Genomic DNA, 25,054 nt, shown 5'->3' on the forward strand with positions numbered 1-25,054 from the left:
GGCCTGCTTGTGTTTCTTTTATTGTGTGTGCAGTTCCCCAGTCTGTATGATTTTAACTGAACAAAAAGTTCCTCTCAACGAAAACAAGAATGTTTGAAAAGCTAGAGCTAATCCAGCCTCCTCAATTTTCAGATGGAAAACAGGCACAACGAAGAAAAGTGCCTTTGCTTTGGTCACACAGCCCTTTAGCACCAGAGCTAGAACCCCCGGGTCTCCAACTCCAGCCCAGGCTTATTTACTCCACAGAAGTCTCTAGTTGTGGGGAGGGGAGAGCTGAAACCGCAGAGACCAGCAGTCACACTTGCCTCCTCCATCTCAATCTTGGACTTGGCCAGGAGGAGCTTGCGGTCAAAGTCACGCTGCTTCTGCTCCCGCTCAGCCTCCAGGTCTGTCACCTGCTTCTGCACGTCCGCCAGCTTCTGGCGTAGCTCGGTGATCTAGGTTCAGAGGCAGAGAGAGGGAGCGTGTGAGAGCAGGGGTGCAGGGTATTCCTGGGGTGCAGGCAAGACTCAGCTTCCCCCAGACCCTCTACCGCTGCCACCCAGCTTCTCCTCTGGGCCATCCTGGGGCTCAGCTCAGCTGCCCTTCAAGGAAGCAGCAAGATGAAGCCTGGAGAACACAGCCAGGAACCCACGTTACCTTCTGCTCGTACTGCTGCTTCATGGACCGGAAATGCTGGTCCCACTGCTTATTCACTTCCAGCAGCTGTGGGGAGAGACTGGGGTGAGCAGAGATAAGTAGAAAAGAAACGAGGAGCACTAGCTCCCCGCCCTGTGCATACCAGCTTCCCAAGGTGCACTACAGACACTGCCTCCATCCCTCCCTTCTCAAAAACTCCACATTCCTCAAAGCAATTCACCTTCATCAACCTCCACCTTTCCCCCTGCCAGCAGAACAAGACTAACACTAAGATGCGGCAACAGTATGTCATTTTGGTGTACAATTATAGAACACACACCTCTTTAGAGGGCAATTTGGAACTATGTATTAAAATTCCACGTTTTCATTGTCTTTAACCCAATAACTCCACTCTGAAAAACAGTGCAAAAATATATATGTAAGGCCAATCATCTCAGCAATGTCTGTATTACAAAAAAAATCCAGAGGCCAACTTAAGCATAGGACATAGGTCAAGTAAACTGTAATATAAACAGATAATTTGCAGCTGTTAAGAAAATAAGGGCCCGCTACATCTCCTCAGTTCAAAGAGGATGATAATTATTTGCCATACTCTTGATATGAAATAATTCCTACAGGACAAAAAACCCCACTAAATCCTTAAATAAATAAAACAATAGGAAAAATTATTCCAATGCTGGGGTTCAGAAAATGACACCCCAAAGTGAAGGCCTCAGAAGCCACCTCAGAAGCCAGGCTTCTCTCTCATCTTCTCCTGCTCTCCTGACTCCCACCCACCGTTCTCCCAAGACAAGTCATAGAAACTAGAATCCCTCTTCCCCAAGGTGGTTCACAGAAACAAGAACCCTCTACCCCAAAGCCAACCATAAACCCAAAAATATTCTCTAACTTTCCCCCACCTTTCTGTCTAGGAACTGGCCATTAAAAAATGCTCTGAGGGCCGGCCCGTGGCTCACTCGGTAGAGTGCGGTGCTGATAACACCAAGGCCACGGGTTCGGATCCTATATAGGGATGGCCGGTTTGCTCACTGGCTGAGCGTGGTGCTGACAACACCAAGCCAAGGGTTGAGATCCCCTTACCGGTCATCTTTTAAAAAAAAAAAAAAAAAAAAATGCTCTGACCTATTCTTATCCAATAGCAGTAGGTCATAAGCCCCTCATTCCAGAAGGGGTCCTGCCCTATGGTAGGGAGGAAGAAATGCCACACAGAGAGGCCGAGAAGAATCCAAACAGGCAAGCCTTGCTGGGTTTCTCCACTCAGTCTATTACTATTAAGTCGTCCCCTGTTTGTCCAATCACATTTCTACATGGCTGTCCACCTTTAATCGAATCTAACCAAAAAGTGGACAGTTTTCTCTGTATCTTTGGGCCTTCATTCTAAAGGCTCCCACGTCATGTAAAATTTTGATTAAATAAATCTGGTATGCTTTTCTCTTGTTAACCTGTCTTTTGTTAGAGGACTGTCACTGTGACCCCTATGATGGGGAGGAAAGGGATCATGTTCTTTCCACCCCTACACCAATTTCAAAAACACGGTATATGATGAAATGTACTAAGAACTGAAGGAATATGGTATATGTTACAGGAATGAATAGATACCCTCAAAGACAGTTAATTTTTAGAAAAAGAAAAGAAGAAAAGGTTTTCCATGAAGTAGTATGTATGCCATAATTTTATTTTTCTGCATTAAAAAAACAAAACAGGGCTATGCAATGAACTGTTATCAACTGTTGATTATCTCTAGACAGTAAGATTCTTGATCTTTTTATAATGAGCATTATATTACTTTTGAAATCAGAAAAAAAACCCTTATAACAATACACAAAGAAATCTAAGATTAACGAGCATGTAAATACACTTTTGAATGTGCTGGAGGAGCAGGAAGGGCAGCAATGCTTGGGGGTCTGGAGAAGGACCCGAGCTGTGTGGAGAGGTATGGGAGAGGACAGACAGAACAAACACCCACCAAAGAGGAACTGGGCCTCAACCTCAGGTCTTGAAAGACTGGATGGGACCTGGGGTGGGGGGTGGGGGGTGGGGGGAGGAACACGCCTGAGATACGAGGGAACAGCCTAAACTTCTGGAGATTCTGGGCCACTTGGGAGCGGCGCTGCAACAGCCTCAGATCCTCTCCTTCCGTGATAGATCCTCCCTGAACCAGCTGTGAGAAGACAGAGGCACCCACCCCTCCCCATCCCTGATGCTGACACTTGCCTAACTTTCCACCGTCCAGGGCTTCCCATGGGAGCCTTCCTAACTTCCCTGGCCCCCAACAATTTCAGGTCATGCCCCAAATGCCACCTCTTTAGAGTGACCTTGGTGAGCAGGGGACCAACCAAAAGAAGACAACCCAGGGAAAGGCAGCAGACCTCTTCCACATGCAGAAGGCTCAGCGGTCACCATGGCAACTCCCCACAGTTACCTGGGACCAGCCAGAGCCAGTAGGGTCTTCCCTGACCATTGCCACCCCCTCCAGCCACCTACCTCAGTGCGCTGCTGCTCCAGCATCTTCACCTTCTTCTCGGCTCCACCCAAGGCTCCCGCCTCTGGGATCTTACCTGCTGTCACACTAGCCTGGGGGGAAACACAGAGGGGCCTTCACCAAACAAAGCCTCAAATAAAAATTCTCTCACCTACTCATTACTCCTCTATAGGCCCCTTACCCCTGTGGCCCCAGCCATCCGTCTCCCACCTCCCTCCCTACTCCTCTCACCTACCAGGACATCACTAACCATCCCAGCCATGACCACATCCTCCTTCTGGAAGTCCACTGAGATGATTAGTCCCCCTCTCTGATTCACGGTGGCTGCTGGACCCCCTCCCCTCCCCACAGCCATCTCCCCTGCTTAGGCTCTAGCTCTGAGGCTCTCCCAGCCACTCTTCCCTCCCCTCTACACGCACATCAGCCAAAAAGCCTCTTGCCTGGAAGGCAAGAGTTATCTATTTTTTATAGTTTTATAAAAGTTTTATAAAAGGTAAATTTTTATAAAACATTTATTTTAAAAACACTTTCAGAAAAATACAGAAATAAATAAAGACATATGGTATCTGCATGCACAGTCAGTGTGTGTGTGTTTTTACTTTTTCCTAGCTCTGTCCTCTGGAAGAGACTAAAGCAGTGACACCCCAGTAGCAGTGAGCACACTTAGTGCCCAGAGCTTGGTTTCTAAGTACTATTTTTGTAATAAAAAGAAATAGGGCTCCTTGGAGAAGTGGTTAATTCCAGGGCTGCAGCAGAGAAAATATAAGGTGAGTTTGGAGCATCTTATAGTGCCAGAAAGTAAGGAAGTGCCCAAATTCTAATCATCGTCATCATAATCATCATAATAGGGACATGTCAAAAGGGCACAGGAGAGAACTTGAAAGAGCTTCCTATGGCCAGAGCTCGAACAACTTGAATAGCAATATAAATCACAATAGTACTGAATCATAAGCCAAAGCATACAACAAATGTCCTTGAGTCCATACGGATAGAAAAAAAATAGCTGAATAAATAAATAAATGGGGGAGAAGGAATAGCTCTTCTTTACAGAACTGCAATTAATAAATGTAGAAAGAATAAGAGAAATACAAAATCACTATTAGAATACCACAGTAATAATTTCTGAAGATGAGATCCACCCATGGAAACTAAAATGAATGAAACGGGATATCTGCATAGTCTCAAAATCTCTCCTCCTGTAATTAATTAATTACAAAGAAAAAAATTAGCTACTTTATTGTGGAGAAACATGACAGACACCACCTTACCCAAGGGATCAAGGCTGAAAGTAATAAGATATACTGACATCAAGGAACCTTGACATGATGTACTGAAAAGGGCTCAGCCCTCTGTATTCTCTGATGTACACAGAACATCACTTCTGTGAGATTCTCACCAAAATCTACAGCCTCAATCAAATTATGAGAAAACATCAGACAAACCCAAATTAAAGAACACTCTACAAAATAATTGGCCAGTATAACTTAAAAGTGTCAAGGTCATGGAAGGTCAGGAATGACTGGGAACTGTAACAGACTGGATGAGACTAGGGACATGGGACAACTTATGCACTGTGGGATCCTGGATTCAATCCCAGTACAGAAAAAGGATATGCGTGAAAAACTGGTGAAATCTGAATAAAGTCTGTAGTTTAGTTAATAGTATCACACCAACGTTAATTCCTAGTTTCGATCATTGAACCATGGTTATGTAAGATGCTAACATTAAGGGGAGCTAGAGGAAAGGGAAATTGGGACTCTCTGCACTATTTTTGCAACTCTTCTGTAAGCCTAAAGTTATCTCAAAAAGTTTTAAAGTTTTTTTAAAAAAATAAAAAGTGTTGAGGTGAAACAACAGAAAAAGGCTGGGACTCCGGAAATTGAGCACTGGCTCTATCTGCAAGCCCCTCCGTGATGTAGGCCAAGACCCTCACCTTCTCTGGGCCTTGGTATAATGAAAAAATCAAACAAGATGGTCTCTGTAGGCCCCGTGTGGACCTCTAACATTGCAGTCTACCATCTGATGCCAATTTGTCCTGGAGTCAAATTTTCTCTATTTTCACGTTCTCTCTATTCTCAGCCTTTCACTGTCCCCTGCCACAATCCCCTGAGGCTTGGGATGCAATTGGGAGCAGAACTTGTAAAGCTCAAGTGCCCCCTACAGGCTAAGCCTGTAAGCACATAAGCACACCATGGTACCAGGGAGCAAGCAGGGAAGGGTTCTCCAGGTAAGGTCACCTCTTTTGAGAAAGGAAACAAATGGACCTTCCCTGAAGCTTGCTGCCTCCTGGAGGGGATCTGTGCTTAGCAATGGTCAGTGGGTCATCAGGAAGAAAGAGGGGGATGCCAGGCTCCTGGGTGGTATACCCTGAACCTCCACAAAGACAGGAGCCCTGTGGAGGAGTAAGAAAGAGAGCCATGGAGTCAGCAGACCGGCTGTTGGCACCAAATCTGTTGTTAAAAGCAACAGCTAATGTTCACTGCTTACTACCCTAAACCTACTTTACATGCTTCGCATTAGTGAATCCTCACAACAACCCCCTGAGGTAGGCATTATCTCCTCTTTCCAGAGGAGGAAACTGAGGCCAGCAGAATTTATGTAATTTGTCCAAGGTGCCAGTGCTGGTAAGAGGTAGAGCCAGGATTCCACCTACATGCTATTCCAGGGCACGTGCTTCCCACCCCCCAACCCCGTAACACACACCTCCTGTGGGACTGGTGACCCTGGGCGTGGGTGCAAGTCACTCCTGCTCTGACAGGGCAGTAAGAGCATCTGGCCTTTCAGCGCAGTCAAATGACGTGAGCTGACACTAAAGGTTTTGGAAAGTAAAGAGGTCTGCCATGGAATTCACACCTGAGGTAGCTCAGAGAACCCAGGGGAGATCAAGGGAGTAGACGGGTCACTTCCACAAGATCGCAGATGGGTAGTATCCGATTTGAGGGATAAATGGAAGAAAAGAGGGGCGGCAGGGTCAGGATTCAGAAGGCCAGGGACAAGCAGACATTTGTCATTTATCAACAAGTTTCTCTGGCCACACCCTATGTCTTCCCGAGAGTAGGTGATGCAGAAATCGTGACTATATGATGTCACATGACATCTCCAAACCTACTGCCATAGCTGTGAAATGTAATAAGTCCCAGCCCTGCCGACCATACATGTTGAGAGGAGGCCCACATAAGATCACGGATTTGCAAGTCCTGGGTAAACTCTACATTGCCAAATAGTAATAAGAATTAAGTTATCAGGATAATTACTATTACTACACAGGTGCAGGGTTTGTTAAAGACACTGAGTATTACCATACAGTTATTAAACCCCATTAAAGGGAAAAAATGCATTGGTAAAGAGTTGAGACTCAGCTCTGCAGCAAGGGGTACAGAGTCAGCTCCTGCGTGGGGACGCAGATGGCCAGGCCCCTGGCACTGCCGACCATGCTGGTGCTGGCCACCGCCCTCTGCCCTCCATTTAGGGGCTCCAGGGGCCCAATCACAGGAGTTTAGTAAAATCCCCAAGGGAGCTTGCTCAACAGAACACCCTAATTCTTCCAGGAATACTGGAGATGTTAAACTGCCTTTTGGGAGCTGCCCTTAAAGAGAAACCTTGACAAACTGGAATGTGTTTAGAAAATGTGCCTAGACTTAGCAAAGGACTCAGCACCATCTCCTATGAGCAATGGCTGAAGGAACCAGAGCTATTTAGCCCAGAGAAGAGAAGGCTCATGGGGGTCACACAGTCATGGTGACTGCCGGCAGCCTCTGAGCATGTGTCCCAGGGAACAGCACACTCCATGGGGCTGATGGCAGAATAAAGGGTGAGTAGTGGGAGCTTCAGGGAGGCAGATGTCAGGCTGAGCTAAGGAAAAGCCATGTAACAACTAGACCCTTCTCACAGTGTCCCTGGCTTCAGGAGGTGATAAGCTTGCTGTCACTGGACGTGGTGACCAGAGGCTGTGTGCCGGCAATTGAAGATGCTGTGGAAGGAATTTCTGACCACATACCTGCTGCTGTCCAGCCACCCCCTTCTTGCCTGCACTTTCCATCTTCAGGGAGCCTGGCCACCCAGAGGCACCCTCTTTGCCGCCGCTGCTCATCAACAATTTCTTGAGCTCCATATTTTCCTCCCTGGGTTAGGGGCAAACAGAGAAGTCACAATGCTGGCCCTGGGTTAAGGAGCCTGAGAGGACTCGGACCCACTATCACATGAGTTGCAGCTCTGTCCTGGGGAGTATGCTGTGATACTAAACCCTACCCTCAGGGGCAACCAAATAGGGCATTCGTAAGCTACCTTGCTGGCAATCTGTGAGCTTCCCTGGAAGTCTCCGATCCTCAATGGCAGGATTTCCCCAACTGTGGGATGTCCACATACATGAGATGTTTAGGAGGTAGCCAAACACTGCATTAGATAACCCTGGATCACATTCTAGTGAGAAAGTCACACTCTTTCCAATTACCTTAAGTTTCCTGTGCAGAGCTTGGAGAAAATCTGAGTTTGGTGCTAACAGGTCCTAAGCACCTCTCTAGTACTTGCTGGTCTCCCTCATTAACACAGAAAGAGCAGACTGTGGGCAATGGTATTCAGCCAGAATTTATTAACATCCTTTCATTTTCATTGTATTTACTTTTAGGGTTATCTTCTATGTATTACAGGTAATGCTGTTTTCCAATTATCTCAGTTAAAGTTTCCTTTATAATAATTTTAAGTAGAAGTATGAATCAAATAAGTAATTTTTTTTTATTGAAACATAATTGATTGAACATATCCATGGGGTAAAGCAAAATCTTAAGTAAACAATAAGATGGTGATATAGGACATAATAAAAGGGTGATGTGGATTCAGGTATAATTGAAATAAGAAAAACATTTCTTTAGGTTCTATTTGCCAGCTGGGTTTCTACTTAATAATAGAAAAAATAATAAAAGAAGTAAAATGGCTTCCCAAGGTCACACAGCAGGGACCTGTACTCTTGCCTTCTAGTCCAGGAGTCATTCATCCAGCCTGGCTTTTCGGTCAATGGATGGAGTCATTATGGCTATAAAACCCCAACTACTCAGCCATCCAAAGGCAAATAAATACACGCTGACTCACAACAGCTCAGTGGCTCAGCAGTTAAACACTACTGTAGCCACACTTAAGAGGTTTATATTCCTTCTCTTTCTGCTGATTCTAATGACCTACAGGAGAGGAAAGGTTAGCACACATCCTTAAAACACCAAGGTCACGAGTTTGGATCCCCATACTGGCCAGCTGCCAAAAAAAAAAAAAAGGAGAGGAAAAGAACAGTGGCAAGTCCTGGCTATAACACAGACCTGTCCTGCGTGTACCCGAGCCCAGCCAGTACCCAACAGATGATTCACCACCCAAATTATCCAGGACCTCAGTGCAGGCAGGAATTATGGCCTCTAGTGAACAGGGAGCAAGGAGACTCAGGTTCTCATTGTAAGACTGAAGCAAGCCCCTGCTTCTCTCTGGGCCTCAGTCTCCCCTTAGCACAATGAGGGGTTTGGCCTTCATGATCTCAAAGACCCTCCAAGCTCTGACAGTCAAGATCAGCATTTTTCGAGGTGTGATCTGGGCTCACCCACATAACAGTCAGAGACCCCCGGAGAAATGCGGACTCCTAAGTCTCACCTTAGACCTGCCAACTCAGAGTCTTGCAGAGGAGGGAGGGGCAGGAGTATAAACTTGTCATGCCTCTCCCTGACCCTCAGTTAAGTCCTAGGCCCACTAGTCCAGGTGAGGGACCTTTGCTGTTCTCAGAAAAACAGAGCAGGACCGAATGGTGACCAGCGGGGGGCAGCAACACTGGAGCTCTGCCAGCTAGACAACTGTTAACAGGCCTAAGAAGCAAGTTCCCAGGAGGAACGGAAGTGTGTACGACCTTCTTCTGATGCTCTCAGGCACTCTACAAACAGACACTGACCGAGGTATTAAAAGGGCCAGAGAGAAAACACCAAAGGAGCCAAGGAGGAGGACCAAGATACCTGACATCTAAACAGGGCTCTGAGCATAGGCCTCGGAGCCCTGGGTCCTCATCCTAGAAATCAGTGCTGTGCACCATCCCTCCTCCTTCTGCCCACCCCTACTCCTCACCCCTTCTCTGAGGGGCCTGGACTCACCGCAGCCTCTCAGCAGCCTGATCCCGCTGTTCCAGGCCCTTGTCCAGCTTGGCCTTCAGGGCCTCATTCTCCTTCCGAAGCTGCTCACACAGGGTCTGCAGGGCAGAAGTGTAGATGGAGACGAGGGTAAGGAAGGGGTACATCCCAAGGGCAGGTTGATAGTGGAGGACAGTGGAGGGGCTGCAGCCACCCCAGGTCCCAACACCTCATCCCCTTTGCCTGGCCTACCCCAATCCCTTTAGGGCACAGCTGGGAGTCAAGCCAGTAGACCCATCCAGACTCCTCCACAGGTTCTCTCCCTTGAAGAGCAGCTATGAAAACGCCTGACCAAGAACAGCCGGGGGCCTTCTGGTCCTGAAGTCAGGCTGTTCCATCTCTTATCATCTATCATCACTGTTCCCACTGCCTAAAACTCCCCCTCCAGCAGCCTCCCCTGGCTGACTTCCACACCTCCTTCAAGTCCTATTTTAAATGTCATCTCCTCAGAAAGGTCCACCCTGACTCCCACATACAGCTGAGTTAGGCCACCACCATTCTCCTCCTCACGGCCCTGGCCCGCTGCTCTCACCCTTCTCAGTTCTGGTGACAAATAAAGCTAAAGAGCTGTTTGTGTCATTATTTTCTTCATATCCATCCCCCTACCTCCCACCCCTTGGGGACCCTTCCCCAATCTCTTGTTTACTGCCAGATCCCCATCCCCCAGCCCCAGTTTCGCTGAAGGAACATGGGACTGAATGGCTGAATGAATGAATGACCAAGTGAGTCCTGGGAGGCCCTGAGGTTAGTCAACATGCAGACTGTGACGGGCTGCCTGTGGTGTTGAATGGAGAGTCAAGACAAGCATTCGGTCAAGACCTCGCCAAGATCTCGCCAAACCCTTGTGGTGGCTCAGGCTTCACCTCTGAGACTCAGTTCCCTGCTTTACACTGCTCGTTGGCACCTCATGACGTCCCCAAAACTAAGTAATTCATCTCTACTTTGAAGGTAGAGAAACTGAGGTAAAATGATTTGCATGAAGTTACACAGCTGTTAAGAACCACCACTGGGATTAAACTCCATCTGGCAGACCCTTAAAACTGCTGTCTCTTTCCCCTGTGATGAGAGAGCACTGAAGGGAGAGAGGTGGAGCCTGAAGGAAGGGACAGCCTCTGAGTGGGCTGGGTCAGGGGTGGCAGTTTTCCCAACAGTCCATCTGCTCCCTTGTGTCCCAGCCTCACTGCAGCTGGATGCCACCATGTGTCTAGTTCTGACCAATGAAAGGGGAGAAGTGACAAGTGTCACTCTGGGCTGGCCTATACACAGTTTTCTGGTCTCTTTCCACATAGCAGGGGCTAATGTGAATGCCTCCTATTCCAAAGGGCACTAGATGCTGGGGCCTCTGTAGCCTGGGGCTCTAAGAAACTGTATGCAGCAGAAACAAACCCCTGCCACACAGAATAGGCAGGAAAACTTCTGTTATGTTATTAAGGAGATTTTAGAGTTGTTTGTTTCCTTTCTTACTAAAAAAGTCTTGGGAAGGCTGAATGGAAAAGATAGACAATGAGGGATCCAAGGCTGATAAAGGAGTATACTATTGTAGCTAGTTCCCTCAGTGCCTACCATAGGGCCTTTGTGCCTTATCTGGCCTTGAAAATGTTTGTTGAGTGAACCAAGAAACAAATCAGTGAATGAATGAGGAGGAACCGGATTAAGCTACCTCCACCCACAGGTGCATAAATACCTGGGATGCCATGGCCCTGGGTGGGGCCTCCAGGGAACAGAGCATCCTGCTCCTGTCACTATGGGAAGGCCAGGACAAGGCCTCATTTGCTGTCCTACCCTTCTAGTCTGCTGTTTCCTTGCAGCCTCTGGGCAAATGCCCTAGATGGATAAGATCATCAGAGGTCACAGAGATCATCACCTTCCCTCAAAGGGGCTAACAGAGCTTACCTGTGAATTCATTTGTTCATTCATTCTTTCATCCATTCATTCATTCACCAAATGTGCATTTAGTGCCAGGCCATTGAGACACACTGGTGAATAGGACAGCCAAGGTACCTGCCCCCTCATGAAACTTACATTGTAGCAGGGAGCGTGAGAAAAAAATAATAAGCAAATAAATAAGCAAATAAACCACCTAATTAAACAAAATTATCACAAACTGTGATAAAAACTAAGAAGGAAAAAACAGGAGCCTGACATTGGTGGGACCCCTTTTATGAGGCCCAGGATCTATCCCCATTTGAAAGCCGAAAGGTTAATACTCTAAATGATCTTACCCCAAGCAGTGTGCCTGGTTCACCTTCCCAGAGCTTGGCTTGGACACCACAAAGCCTCGCTGACGTCTGAGGGAGGTCCCCTCCCTCAGCCTGGCCCCCTCCAGGTGCACTCCGATCACTTCTCCAGCCTCACCTTGCAATGCACCCCTTTCCACAGGTGGGATGAGCATCCTGTGTGCTCTGCCCCCCACATCTCCCCTCATGCCACTTCTCCAGCCTGGATGCCCCTCCCACTCCTATCAACCAAGCCAAGGTCATGCAAGGGGGACTCCCCTCCTCCCATCAACTGGGCCCTTAAAAATCTGCTGACACTAATGAGAGCACAGAGCAGTGATTGGCACAGAATCAGCATCTATAGGGAGTACAGATACAGCTCACCAAGGTGACAGGAGTTCAGATCCCAAGCAGGTCCTCTAGGAGGTTGCCAATTACAAGCAGATCCTTCCCTACCCCCAAAGCCCTCGAGGCTAAGATCTCATGCCCAGTGTGGATGACCATCATCATAAAACCCTGACAGTGACCACTTTTCCAGCACTTACTGTTCTAGATCCAATTCTATGTACTAGGTACGTCATGTATGTTGCCTCATTTAACACAGCAATCCCATGACAGAGGTATTCCTAGCTCCCGTTATTGATAGGGACAGAGGGGACAGAGAAGACAAGTGACTTGTCCAAGGTCATACAGCAATAAAGAGTCACTACTGGACACCTCCAAGGCTGGCCCAGTCTAGCAAGGAAGTCTGGCCATTCCCACAGCACAGGGAGGCTTTTATTTTATTTTTTAAAATTTTTTTATGTTTTCAAAAGATGACCGGTAAGGGGATCTTAACCCTTGACTTGGTGTTGTCAGCACCATGCTCTCCCAAGTGAGCTAACCGGCCATCCCTATATAGGAATCCGAACCCGTGGCCTTGGTGTTATCAGCACCGCACTCTCCCAAGTGAGCCACGGGCCGGCCCTAGGGAGGCTTTTAAAAGGAATACGGCCAGGGAGACAGGCTGGGGTGATGGCTAGAAGCATGGGCTTCAGAATATGACAGGTAGGGGTCCCATTCTCAGCTCCACCATTTACCAGATAGGTGACGTTGGGCAAAAATAGTATCACCCTTAGAAGGCTGTTTGCCCACCTGTGAAATGGGGACAACGATGGTTCCTTCCTCTAGGGGCATAACATATAAGAAGCTGATCTTTGTTCCCTTTCCCCACCCCCTGCCCTGCACATAAAGAACAAAGGCAGGACTTCACCCAACCTACCCACATCCACAGGCGCTAAGGGCATCCCCAACCATGAAATTTGCATTGCCTACCCCGCATTTCCACATTTCCTTCCTCTTCCTCCTCCCTTCCCACAATTTCCTTATCCTGTTCACCCTCCTGTACAAGATGTCTAAAGTCTGCCCAAAACAGAGCCTCAAAGTCCCCATGTACCCCTGGATTCCCAAGGTGGGCTGGAGGGAGGAAGCGGAAGGAGGCATGCCTGCTGCCTCACCTGCAGGATGGAGGTGCGCTGCTCATTCTTGTGCACCTTGGAGGCCAGCCGGTTGAATTCGAGGGCCATGCGGCCCAGGTGGGTGAAGAGCTGGCTATGGTCCGGCTCCTCAGCGCATACGCTCAGGGTGGTCTCCAGGCGCTGCAGATGCAGCATCAGATTGCTGTCTTCCTGGGGCAGGGGGCCCAGCTCCTGGAGGGGGAAAGGGCAAATGGACCACTCTTCACCAAGGCCTGAGTAGGGGCTGCCAGCCCATTCTCCCTCTGCTTCCTCATTCCTCATGACTGTTTCCCCCTATGACCCCAGCTCAGCTCAAGGAAATTCTCCAGTTACAGAGGCTTCCTGTCTGGGGCTGACTCACAGGGCAGGATCCAGGACTCTCAGGACACTGGCTGGCTCAACAGCAGCAGAGCCACCTTCCTTCCCCGCTCTGTGCCTTGCTGAGCGCCTGTGTATGGAGTATACCAACATTTATAAAGCAAATGTATTTCACAGGGCCTATTTTCCAAAGCCCTGTAGTCTCAGGTTTAACCTAACCTTTTGTAATTTCATATAGAAATGTTAACCTTGCAAAAGACAAGAAACTTTCCTCAGGCTAAAGTCTCTGTAACACAGCAAAGTTGCTGGCTCAAGGGCAGACAAGTTACTTGATTGATACGTAAAATACTGGGGAGATTGCTGTAGGGAAAAACAGTGTTTGCTAAGATCAAGCTTTTGTTGGTGGATCAACTCAAACTTTTGCAAATTGCATTATGGATTGTCACTTTGCTTGTCTCACTGATGCTACCAGCCTCTACTGTTAAACTATAACTAGCCATAATCCCACCTATGTTCTCTTCCTGTAACTTCCTGGTTTGGAGAATAAATGCAGGGCGAGAACCCCAGTTCGTAATTAACTTCCAAAGGAAGGAATACCTCTCTCTTGAGGGTTCCAGGAAATTAACCCCTTCGGGGTCTCTTACTGCTCAGAAGTAATGGGCTTTGAGTAATCCTTTTTGCATCTCTGTCACCCAGGGGAAGAGAGGTGACAAATCTGTGTGAGGCAAAGCAGCACCTGTGCGTCCATCACTTGTCTGCTGGGCCTCGGTATCCTCATCTGCTAACTGTGCACACACCCCTTCCCTCCCTTCTACCTCATGGGGTTCTTATGAGGATGAATTAACACACAAGGGCAGCAAGCCCAGGGAGGGGATGTCACTATATATATATATATATATATATATATATATATATATATATATGTCCCTGCTTCTTTAGCCCAGGGAGTCTTAACCAGGGAGCCATACAGAGACCAAAACTGTCCAATTCTATGTCTACATGTGTGTCTTCCAGGCGATGGTCCAAGAAGTCATCAGCTTCTCAGAGGACCCAAGATTAAAACAGGTTAATAACCACAGCTCTACACATTTCAAAGAATCCCAATCTGGTAAAGTACGTAAGAAAGAAAACATACTTGGCAATGAAGCAAATGAAGCATACGTGGGTAAGATAGTCCAGTCTCCCTCTCTATTCCATCTAGAATGCTCCTATCAAAGACACCATCATAGCTATATAATACCACGCCCAAGGCCCTATGGTGTCACCTTACTGCTGACCGCATCAAACCTAGCTCCCCTGCAGGGAGTCTACAGCCCTGCAGCAGCAGGTCCTCCTGCAGTGTCTTCTAGTTGGGCTCCCCAACTTCCCCTGCCAGAGCCCACACACACCCTGTCCTGTGCCTCTTTGGGCTCTTCTCCCTCAGGATCCCCTCTGCCTTGATCTGAGGTGGCAAATGCTGCTCTATTTACAGCTCATGATGTGCTTTAAATACCTCTGGTTTCTCCAACTAGCCTATATTGCCTACAGAGGGCAGGGAGGCTGTCTTGTCCTGGCTCAGCATATACAAGGCACACTGTAGGACTAAGGAAGAACTTATCAGTCAGATAAGGGCACTGCTCCAAGGTCACAGAAAAACTTTCTGATCTGGGTGTCTCACCTCCTCAGCCAGTAACTCAGAGCCCTCAGGGACAGAATAGGACAAGGGACATAAATTCCCAAGTGACAAAACAGAGAACCCTTCTATATTCAGAGCTGCCTGATGCAGTGAAGAGCCTCTCATCATGAAAGGCATGCTAGTATAAGCTGGACGACCACCTGATGGGGGCCTTGCACTGGGCACTGACAGATACACAAAGCAATCAGTGAACAAAAGAGCAGCGTCTGCCACCCAAATCTTTTGTTAAGATGGGGCAGTAGGGACCAAAGCATCAGTGATGGGTTAGACCACTTACTGTTTGCATAACAACAAAAAAACTCAAAGTGGGAAGAGAGGAAGAAGGAGAGGGTAGGAATTTAAGACTTCTGAAGAATCTTCCAGACCTTTCACAATGGTTCTCCAATAAATCTACCATTTTAAGAAAGAAGAGAAGGAAGATATAGTTGGGATACAGGCAGCAAGTGTGTAAAGTATGGAATGCAGATGCTGGGTGGACACCCAGAGCTAGCAGATTGTGTGTGTGTGTGTGTGCGTGCGTGCGTGCGTGCGTGCGTGTGCGTGTGTGTGTGCGCGCGCGCGCGCGCATCAGTGTAAGTGGAGAGCTGAAGCCCCTACCTGTGTGCTCCAGAGGATGGCTGGGGGATCTAGACCCTGCACGATAGGGTAAATCACCTGCCTTAAGCAGCTCTCCACCTTTTTGATCCTTTCTACTTCCCCCAGGGCTAGGAGACCACAGACCCAAAGGGCTGAGTCATAGTGTGTGAAGGTACCCAGCCCTCAGCAGAAGAGAACAGGGCTGGCAAAACGCCTAGGCTTTCACAATGGTTGGGTGCCTGTGTGGCCCAAGTTGGGGAAGTCACCAGCCCAGGGATTTGCATATGTGAGCGAGAACTACCCCCTGCTCCAGCCCCTCCTGTGTCCCCAAGTGACTCCAATGTGCCCAAGGGATCTGAGTGGGTCCTATGCCTCTCACTCAGGGGCAGGTGACTAAAACAGAGGAAGCAGTGAGAAGTGCCGAGGGGCTGCCCGTCCACTCACCATTGTGTTTCTGGTGTGGCTGCTATTCTCTGGTGGGGAGCTCTGCTCCTCGGTGGGGACCACTTCAAATTCAGAGGATGTGCCCTGGGCAGAAAGGGAGTAACAGGCTGCCCAAGAGAAAAAACACCTCGGCCTCCTCTGGGGCCCCACAGCAGAAAGCAGTGACAGAACAGAGGACTGAGTTTACAAAACCTCCTCTCAAATCCAGCCCATCCGGGCAGCCCACTCTGTGCAGAGGGGAGGCAGCCCAGGCTGCGCTCACAGGGTGGTTACATATCATTTCATGTGAGATCACAAAGCAGAATTCCCGACAAGTCTGACATGATTTGAGGTCACGTCCCTTCGAGGGCCAATTTCCTCATCTGTAGAATAGGGATACTGGACTAGCTGACACTGAGCTGCTAGGACTTTAGGACATATTTTTTTAAAGGCTTGTACTTGTGTTTCATAAAGCTGGTCAGAGAGTTAAATTCTCTTTGACAGATGAGAAAACTGAGGTCATATAGTTAGTTAACGCAAAAGCGGGGACTGAACCCAAGACTGCAGATTTAGCATTCCTGCTACAATACAAGAGCTCTCCCCAGGACAAAATGTCTGTAACTGGTCCCCTGGATAATAACAGAAAGCATTTGTTAGGGCCACCATCACACATGGTCCTGTGCCAGTCTTGCCAACCTAGTCCCAGAGATCTCAGAAGGGTGGTCTGATCTGAGAAAAGTCCCAATGATGGTTCAACAAATTTGGAGGCTTTTTCAAGACTCATCCAAATTCAGGGTAGCCAAGGAATCCCAGATATTTTCATCCTTCTCAGACATTCAAAGTAGAATTCATTGGCTGCTCAACCAACTGACAGGCTGATGGCCCATCTGAACCAGCAGTTGGCTCTGGGATTCCCACTAAACCTGGTCTACAAAGATATTTCAGCCTTCCCTCATCCCAGGCAGGGGCAGGGTAGATTGGAGGAGCTCTGTACTCAGCTCCCAGCTGAGCGTCAGGGCCACCGAGAACACAACTCTGGGCCTCAACCCTGCCCTAGAAAGTCCCCCCTTTCCCCACTATATTTATTACCTGCATGACCTCAAAAAGACCTCCCTCTCTCTGGGCCTGATCTGTAGGATGAAGACACTAAACTGTGATCCGATGGGTCCCTTCCAGCCCTAGGATACCAAGCGAAACTTCTCAAGTCAAATCTGTAGAAGACAATTTCTGATCCCTCTTACACAACTTACACTGGATGGTGATTTTTGGACTGTCTCTGGCTTGTCGCTGGGGCATGCAGGGGTAGCAGTAGGTGCCGTGACATTTGCATCCTTTCCTGGAGAATCAAGAGAGCATGAATGAACAGATCAGGAAGGGGAGAAGCCCAGATACTGGCCCCTCAAGAAGAGCTCTTGACAGAAGAGTTTTCAGACAAGTTCCCCACTTGAGCCTGGGACAATGGGAGGTGGTCCCATCAGGACCAGGTAGTATAAAAAAATGACCTGCCCTGAAATGACGGGGACAGAGCCTAGGCAGAGAGACCCACTTCCCTGGACTCACTTGGAAAATACCAAGATGGCCACTGCTCCTTCCTACCCTGGACTGGCCTCAGTGATGATAAGGACAATGATTTACAATTAACAAAGTGTTTTCATTGCTATTATCCATTCTCATGGCAGCCCTGTATCCCAATTTTAAAGGTAAGGAAACTGAGGCTTAGAAAGGTCACCAACTTGCCCACAGCCACACAGCCAGCAACTGTAAAACCAGGACTCAGACTTGGCTGTCCCTCCCCAACCTCCTGGGGCTCTTGTTGCAGGGGGCCCTTGAGGGTAGCTCCACGTCTCACTCTGGGGGTGGACCTGGCACCAACTGTGGCTCAGAAAACATTGTGGACTCTGAGATCATCACTTTCCTCCATCTGCCCATTCAGCAAATGTTACCACCAGCCAAATGGAAGGCTACCACATTGGCCTGGGCTGAGACCACAGGTGGAGCTGCAGCAGGAGGCATCTGAGTCCCATCTGTGGGGATCTTTTCCTCCCAAGTCCCAGACCTCGCCCTGACTTGGAGACATGCCTGAGTAATGCATGATGATCACACAAAGGACTTCAACCCTTAGTCACAGTCACCCTTTCCTTTACCAGGTGGCATAAGTAACCTTACATGTGAAGTACACTGCAGCAGCCCAACGGGCAAGCCCAGATTCTTCTCCGGGCCTCAGCTTCTCTAACTGTAAAATAAAAGGAGACGGGCCAGACCAGAGAGCTTTCAATTCATATGGCAACTCTGAGAGACAGAAAGCAGCTGCTCGTTAAATATTCGCTGAATAAATATGCTGATGAAGATCCTGAGGCCACATCTTGGGTACAGTGGATTATTGTGATCTATTACTAATGTTTGCCAGGGTCTCAGGAGTGCTGAGTCACTAGCCACTTTTAGCAAGATTGCTTTGAAGTCGCTTTTACATCTGACCTTCTGGGGGATGCTATAGCCAAAACATGCATGGGAGGTCATCTGTGGCCTAAGCATAAATGAGTGGAACGTGGGTTTCAGAATAAGAAGGGAGTCCACTGTTAAGGGTTTAGGCAGTTTAGGGTATAGGGAAAGGCAGAGGTCCCCAGGCTCCTCTTGTACCGGTGAGCTCAGCCAGGTGATCGAAGGAGCCCAAGGATGGAGAAGGTGGTGGGAGCAGCTCACTGTCCTTGACCAGCTCCTCTGCCTTCTGCCGGAGCCTGGATGCTTCCATCTGGGACTCTTCCAAAAGCTCCCCTAGAGAGACAGTGGGGAAAGGAGGAACAAAAAGCATTTACTCAGCTCAGTGTACCATTCTCCCCGCCCTGTACCCCCAGACCTGCTCTGCCTGGCTCTAGGGGCTCCGGGCCCTGGGCTTTACTCCCACCATTGCTCTGTGGGCCAAGAGGGACAAATATCATTCTGTCCCCCACCAGAAACAGGCTGGAGTAAGAAACAGGGCCCAACAATCAGGAAAATAGGAGCAGAAAGGAATCTAGGAAAAACTCCTGGCCCCCCAAGCACCCTCTTCCTGCCCCATTCCCCCTACACGGGGCCAGGAGCTTCCACAGAAAGCCAGGGGCTCTCTCGGGCCTACCACCATGGCACCTGGGGGCTACCCACAGCCCAAGCCCCCAGAGTCAGGTGCTGCCTATGAGGTGGATCCTGGATAATATCAACCAGCCCTCTTAGACTCAGTTTTCCTTCTCCTCCAGCTAGAGAAGGAGAAACTCCTCTCCTCCCTCCCCAGTCTGCCATCATAAGCAGGAATCTGAGACCAGAGAAGCAGGCAGCAAGGTAAAGGAAGAGTTTTAGGAGTTTGGATGAAAGAGAGGGCCCTCTGGATGGGGAAACCAATGAGGGCCCAGCATGGAGGAGGAGATGGCATCTGAGCTGGGTGCTGATGCATGGGGATGATTCCATCACGTGGAGGTAGGTGGGGTTGCTCTAGGCAGTGAGGACATCTTGAACAAAAACCAGGAGAAAAGAAACTGAGGGGCTGATTGCTGATTGCTTCAAGCTAAGCTCTGCCCAACACCTGGGGACCCATGCCCTGGTTGCCCTGGGGATGCCTCCAGATGACGAATTCCATTCTTCTCCTGCCTCCAGATGACAAGGCCATTCTGGTTCCATATCCACACACTGGGCCTTCCAGCTCACTCTCTCCCAGACCACACCTCCCTCTTGGTCCCTCAAGGTACCCTGGGTCCTGTCATCCTGGCTTTGGGGTGCTGGAGAATTGGAGCTGGAAATATTGTCGCCATACTACATAAGTGCATAAAGACACAGCTGTGGAGCAGGAGCCAATGGTGGGCCAGAAGGGACAGAGGGATGCCTTGCATGAAGGCATATGCCAGCTGCGTTCTATGCTGCTGGGCAGAGGGGCTGGCATCCCAGGCTGCAGGGAGGGGACAGGGTCTGCTTTACCTAACATCTTTATCCCTTGCATTTTTTCCTTCAGCCGAGAATTCTCCTCCACTAGGCGCTCAAAAGCTGAGGACGCCTCTCCCAGAGGAGCGCCGCCCCCGGGGTCGTAGATCCGGTACGGTCCTCTCCCTTCCATGAGGGTGGCTCAGCCCCTGCCGTGGTGCCCGTCTGGCTGTAAGGACAACAGCAGTATATCAGGGGGCTAGCCAGGCCACTGGGGCATACTTTCTGGAGAAGCTCTAGTCTGTCAATGGCCCAGAAGGCAGTTCCCATAACCCAGAATAGAACACAGAACTTCAGATTGCTCTGACCACAGTATAGCAGAAAAGGACAGTCACCTCCTTTGATCTAGACACTCTGCCTCTATTAATGCAACCTAAGAATGGCATCAGTTTCTTTTAGTAGCCTCACTGAACTGTTGATTCATTTGAAACAGCAGTTAACTGCAGGGTGCAATGTGGGGTACATGAAAGAACCTAAACTTGGAGTTAAAAACCTGAGTTCCTGTCTGTGAGGTCTAGAAGGACAGGCACTCTGTCTGTTTTGCCCATCACTGTATCCTCAGTGTCCAGCACAATATTAGCTACGAAGTGAACGTCCAATAAACACTTACCAAGTTAATGGTCTAGCCATTAATTCACTGTGAGATCATGGGCAGTCCCTTCCCCTCTCTGAGGAGGAGAAATGAAAGTCTTAAACTTAATCAGTGAGCTTTAAAATGAAATTCTTGTACCCTAAGGGATAAGCAAGTCAATCCAATCCAAAGATCCATTTATATGCATGCTATCTTCTAAAAAAAAAAAAGAAGAAGAAAAAAAACCCTGACTAACACACTGTCACTCTCCTCCTTTAGTCTCATATTATGTATGGTCTGTCCCCTCCAGTTCTAATGAACAGAGGAATTTTCCATCAAACCACTATCTACTTGTGCAAGTTTTTTTCTTATTTCATCTGTTTCAATTTCATCTGTTTTATTTCACTTGAAACCACTCTGCAAAGTGATTTTAGAATCCTAGTTCTGTGACTCAGTAGGGAAACCATTCATTCATCCATTCACTCATTCATTCATTCAGCAACTACTTATAGAGCATTTACTCTGTGCTAGGTAGGTACTAGTCCAGGTGCTGTGGAATTATCAGCAAACAAAACAACAAAAATCCTTCACGAGGTTGGGGAGGTGGGGGAACTAGCAATGAAGATATCTGAGGGAAGAACATTCCAGGCAGAGAGAACAGTAACGGCAAAGGCTCTGAGGCTGAAAACTGACCCAGTTCCAGCCCTACAAGCAGTTCACCAACATGAAAAAGCCTCCACTGGGGACTTCGGAAGGACTTGGGGTCCTGAAACCACCCTCCCAAGATCACCAACCCCAAGGCAAAAACTGTTTCTCTCAGGAATCCTCAAAGGCCCTTTCAAACCCACACAGTGCTCACTCAAAGAAGAGTGAGAAGGGATTAATAATACCACCACCATCCATCAATCATCTCCTTGCCAAGCATTGCATTAAATGCTTCAGATGCTTTAAGCTGGACAACAACCCTGAGACATGTACTCATATCAAGGGAAAAAACTGAGGTTCAGTGAGGTTAAGTAACTCAGCCATGATTATAGAGCCATCAAGTGAGAGCCAAGGTGCATAGTCAGCTCTGCCTGCCTAAACAGGCTGAGACTTTAACCCCCTATGTTCACACAGCAAGGACACGGCTCTGTCCACAAGACTCAGAGGGAATCCAAGTCTGCTTGTAAAGTAGCACCAGGCTATCAGGTAACCTCTGGCCTGTTTCCCCTGTCCTGCAGCATAAGAATTAAGAAGGATTTTGGCCAAGAGGGTCTATGGGACGGAAAGAGCCAAAAAGAAAAACAAAGTTCTGAAGTGAAGGACCCCCTCACACAAAGACTGACAAACCTGAGAGGAACAGACACTGCGGGAGGCACCCACACCCTGCTGGGCCTCCTGGGCAAAGGACAGCTGCCCACACTCCTAACACAAAAGTCATCATGCAGCTTAGGGGTGACTTGTTTTTAACTTGAAAGGTCAATGTTATACAGCAGAAAGGAAAGCACAGATGCAGGCACTGAACTAAAAGAGAAAGTGTGAGTAAAGAACTTAGCACAATGACTGGCATACAGCAAGGTGCTGGAAAATGCTGGTAGCTAAGGGGGTCCTTCCTCTGCTTGCTCTCTCCTCACGTGCCTTACCACCTAGTGTGGAATGTAACTGACTGGTGCGAGCATTTGCTCATTTGGCTGAGAACTTCCTGAGGCAGCAGCATGCTTTACGCATCTCTGTATTGCTATCACTGGCTCAGGAAGGCAGGCCATCACTGAGAGCTGAATGGAGCTCACAAATGGGGAAACTGAGGCTGGAAGAGGCATGGAGCCACTGTTAGTGGTAAGTGGCAGCAGTCCTGGTTCCTGTCCACCACTCTGTACGCAGCCTAAACAGAACTCGCAATCAACATTACATGATGATTGGGGTAATCTTTTACTCCATGTCTGGCTCGCCCAGTAGACTGGAAGCTCCATGAGAGCAGGACTGAATCCATCTCATGTGCCAAGGCATCTTCAGAAAGTGGTCCAGAGTAGGACCTCAATAAACCTCTAATTCAGAGCAGAAGAACTGACAGGACCAGAGGAGCCCCTGAACCCAACCCCATCTTCTGAGAGGCCATGTTTAAACATCCCAGAGACAGCCCCACTGTGACCCACTGACCAGAGGCACTATGGACAACCCTACCCTTCTAGAATCAGGCTGGCATAGCCATGCTCCCTCAGATATACCCAGATATGAGTCAAGCAAAACAGCAGGGTGCAGAATACAGGAACTGAAACCCATCTCATGTCCTCCAAGCCATGCAGTCAGTGCTCAGTCTGCCTCTTGGCACTAGGGAGCCAACAGGGAAGAAGGTTCGTGGGATGCAAACAAGGGGGCACATGGGGCTGTTCTCCCCAATTCCAGCCTCGGTGGGTGGAGAACAGCTGGCAGGCAGCAGGCAAGGAGACTCAGGAGAAACAGCCTCCTGTGACAGAACCCTCTCTGGAGATCAGAGCTGCCCAAGGGGGGGCCCGGACTTCTGAAGGGAAATGGGGAATTTCCAGGTCTGGCTGACCTCATGCCCAGATGGTTAGTGGCAGTTCCCGGATGACTGCTGGGCAGATGGGAACTCTCCTTCTGGTCAGTGAGGTTTTGATAACCCTTCTTAGAGGGGGAGATGATTCTCAGGATGACAGAGCTGAAAGGGAATCTCCAAGGATAACCCAGCCAACCCTTTCATTCCCAGGTGGGACAGAGACTCTTCCAGAACCACTCAGTGAGTGAGTGGCTACATCAGAGCACGATCACAGCGTGTTTCCCATCCATCATACACCACGAGAGCGTGTGTGCAAAAGAGGAAAGGAAGCACTGACTCCACCCCTCACACGGGACAGTATCTGGAGCTCAGAGCCCAGGAATCTTTGGTCATGAGCACATTTGATACTCCCTCCTGGCAAAAGCAGGGCAGCAAGTCAGGGCCCAGAGCAAGGAAGGCCAAGGTCACAAAAAAGTCAGGATGGAGCTCAAACCACAAGGCCTTGCTCTCTCTCCGGTCCACCCACAGCCCCACCTGGATTTCCATCCTGCCCTGCAATCCCACTGGAAACCAGAGGGTCCCACCCCATCTTCTTGCAAGGTCTGGCTCCAGACTGCCTATCCACCTGGGCCTGGTTCCAGAAGCTACAAATCAACAGGTGACCCACCAGCAATGGGACACCAACCCCTTTGCCAAAACCAGAAACAGCCAGTGGTAAAGAGGCAGCCAGCTCAAACCATCTTTCAAAACAAGACCTCAGCCAAGTGGGGGGCCTCCCACAGCCTGCCCTGGAGGGGCCCCGGGAATGCCCGCCGGAACCAGAAAGGCCTGGTTAGGGGGCCCAGACAGACGACAGGTCATGTGGCGACCACAGAGTGTGCAGATGGAAGTGACGCTGCTGCAAGTGAAGGAGCTACCAGCAGGCGAGCAGCTAGCAGGGGCTGAGGAGGGGCAGGGGACAACTCGTAGCCTCTGCCCAAGAAGGACGTGGTTGAAAGCTAGATTCAGAATTAAATGTATATTGCAGCTTCTGCCCGGAAATGCTTTGGCCCATCTGAGACCATCTTGCCATTGGCCATTTTCTGGTGGCTGGGGGCTGGTGGATGGGAGGGCTCCCAGGCCCCCCAAATTTTATATATATATATATATATATATATATATATATTTTTTTTTTTTTTAAGATAACCAGTAAGGGGATCTTAACCCTTGGCTTGTGTTGTCAGCACCACGCTCAACCAGCCATCCCTATATAGGATCTGAACCCATGACCTTGGTGTTATCAGCACCACGCTCTCCTGAGTGAGCCACGGGCCGGCCCTCCTCCAAATTATATTAACTTGCATAGCCACTAACATTTGCAAAATACTTCGTAGTTTCCCAAGCATTGTTTTCCCATCTGATTGTCACAACAGCCCTGGTTGAAGAAGGTAGGGCTTGTCCCTCGACAGGTGAGAAAACTGAAACCCAGCTTGAGAACTTAACCAGACCAATTTAATGCCCCTGGTCACTAGCTGCATCCTGGGGCCAGCTACGCCCTGCAACCCAGGAAGAAGTGAAGTTCTCCCTGGCCCAGAGGGAAAAGTCCAAGCAGATCTCTGATACTGGAAGCCAGGAGGTCATGGTGGCCGACATCCACTTCCCCAGCATAGGCAGGGGCTGCCAGGGATGCTGGCAGGTAGGGGTAGCAAAGGGGTGAAAGGAAGGGGGCTCCAGGAGAGACAGCACAGAACACAAAGTCACAGAGGCCTGTCCTAGTGTGTACTCTGCTACCTGCTTTCTGTGTATGTGACCATGGGCTTGTTTCCTCGTGTTCATAGGGTGGGCTTGTTTCCTCGTGTTCATAGGGTGGAGCCTGGGCTAGATAGAAACTAGGTGATGTCTTAAAGCTGGCCTAAGGATCAAAGACGATCCAAACCTTTGGAGCTAGCAGCAAGTCAAGGAAAGGGAGGGAGCCCAGCCCTCCGGAAATGATACAGCTTTGGAGTCAGGAAGAAAGGGTCCCAATGGGGTGGGAAGTAGGGAGATGCAAAGCACTCAGGTGCAAGCCCGAGATGCTGTGAGCCT

At 49.0% G+C, this 25,054-nt stretch overlaps 1 protein-coding gene across 4 annotated transcripts in view; it reads right to left on the reverse strand.

Moving 5' to 3' along the window:
* The window catches only part of TNIP1 (TNFAIP3 interacting protein 1), a 44,256-nt gene that overhangs the window by 10,669 nt on the left and 8,533 nt on the right, over positions 1-25,054 (reverse strand). For 2 of the 4 annotated variants that reach the window (XM_063086383.1, XM_063086382.1), the window contains exons 2-11: positions 19,920-20,091; positions 18,615-18,749; positions 17,228-17,313; positions 15,999-16,082; positions 12,986-13,177; positions 9,238-9,332; positions 7,119-7,242; positions 3,124-3,213; positions 640-705; positions 306-437 (exon numbers count right to left, since the gene is read on the reverse strand). In XM_063086383.1, coding sequence (XP_062942453.1) covers positions 306-437; positions 640-705; positions 3,124-3,213; positions 7,119-7,242; positions 9,238-9,332; positions 12,986-13,177; positions 15,999-16,082; positions 17,228-17,313; positions 18,615-18,749; positions 19,920-20,055 — 1,140 coding nt within the window. In that variant the 5' untranslated portion in view covers positions 20,056-20,091. The remainder of the gene's footprint in view (positions 1-305; positions 438-639; positions 706-3,123; positions 3,214-7,118; positions 7,243-9,237; positions 9,333-12,985; positions 13,178-15,998; positions 16,083-17,227; positions 17,314-18,614; positions 18,750-19,919; positions 20,092-25,054) is intronic. The other 2 variants (XM_063086385.1, XM_063086384.1) reach the window with 2 other exon arrangements.

The sequence above is a fragment of the Cynocephalus volans genome, chromosome 2, assembly GCF_027409185.1.
Source record: "Cynocephalus volans isolate mCynVol1 chromosome 2, mCynVol1.pri, whole genome shotgun sequence".
NCBI classification, from domain to species: domain Eukaryota; kingdom Metazoa; phylum Chordata; class Mammalia; order Dermoptera; family Cynocephalidae; genus Cynocephalus; species Cynocephalus volans.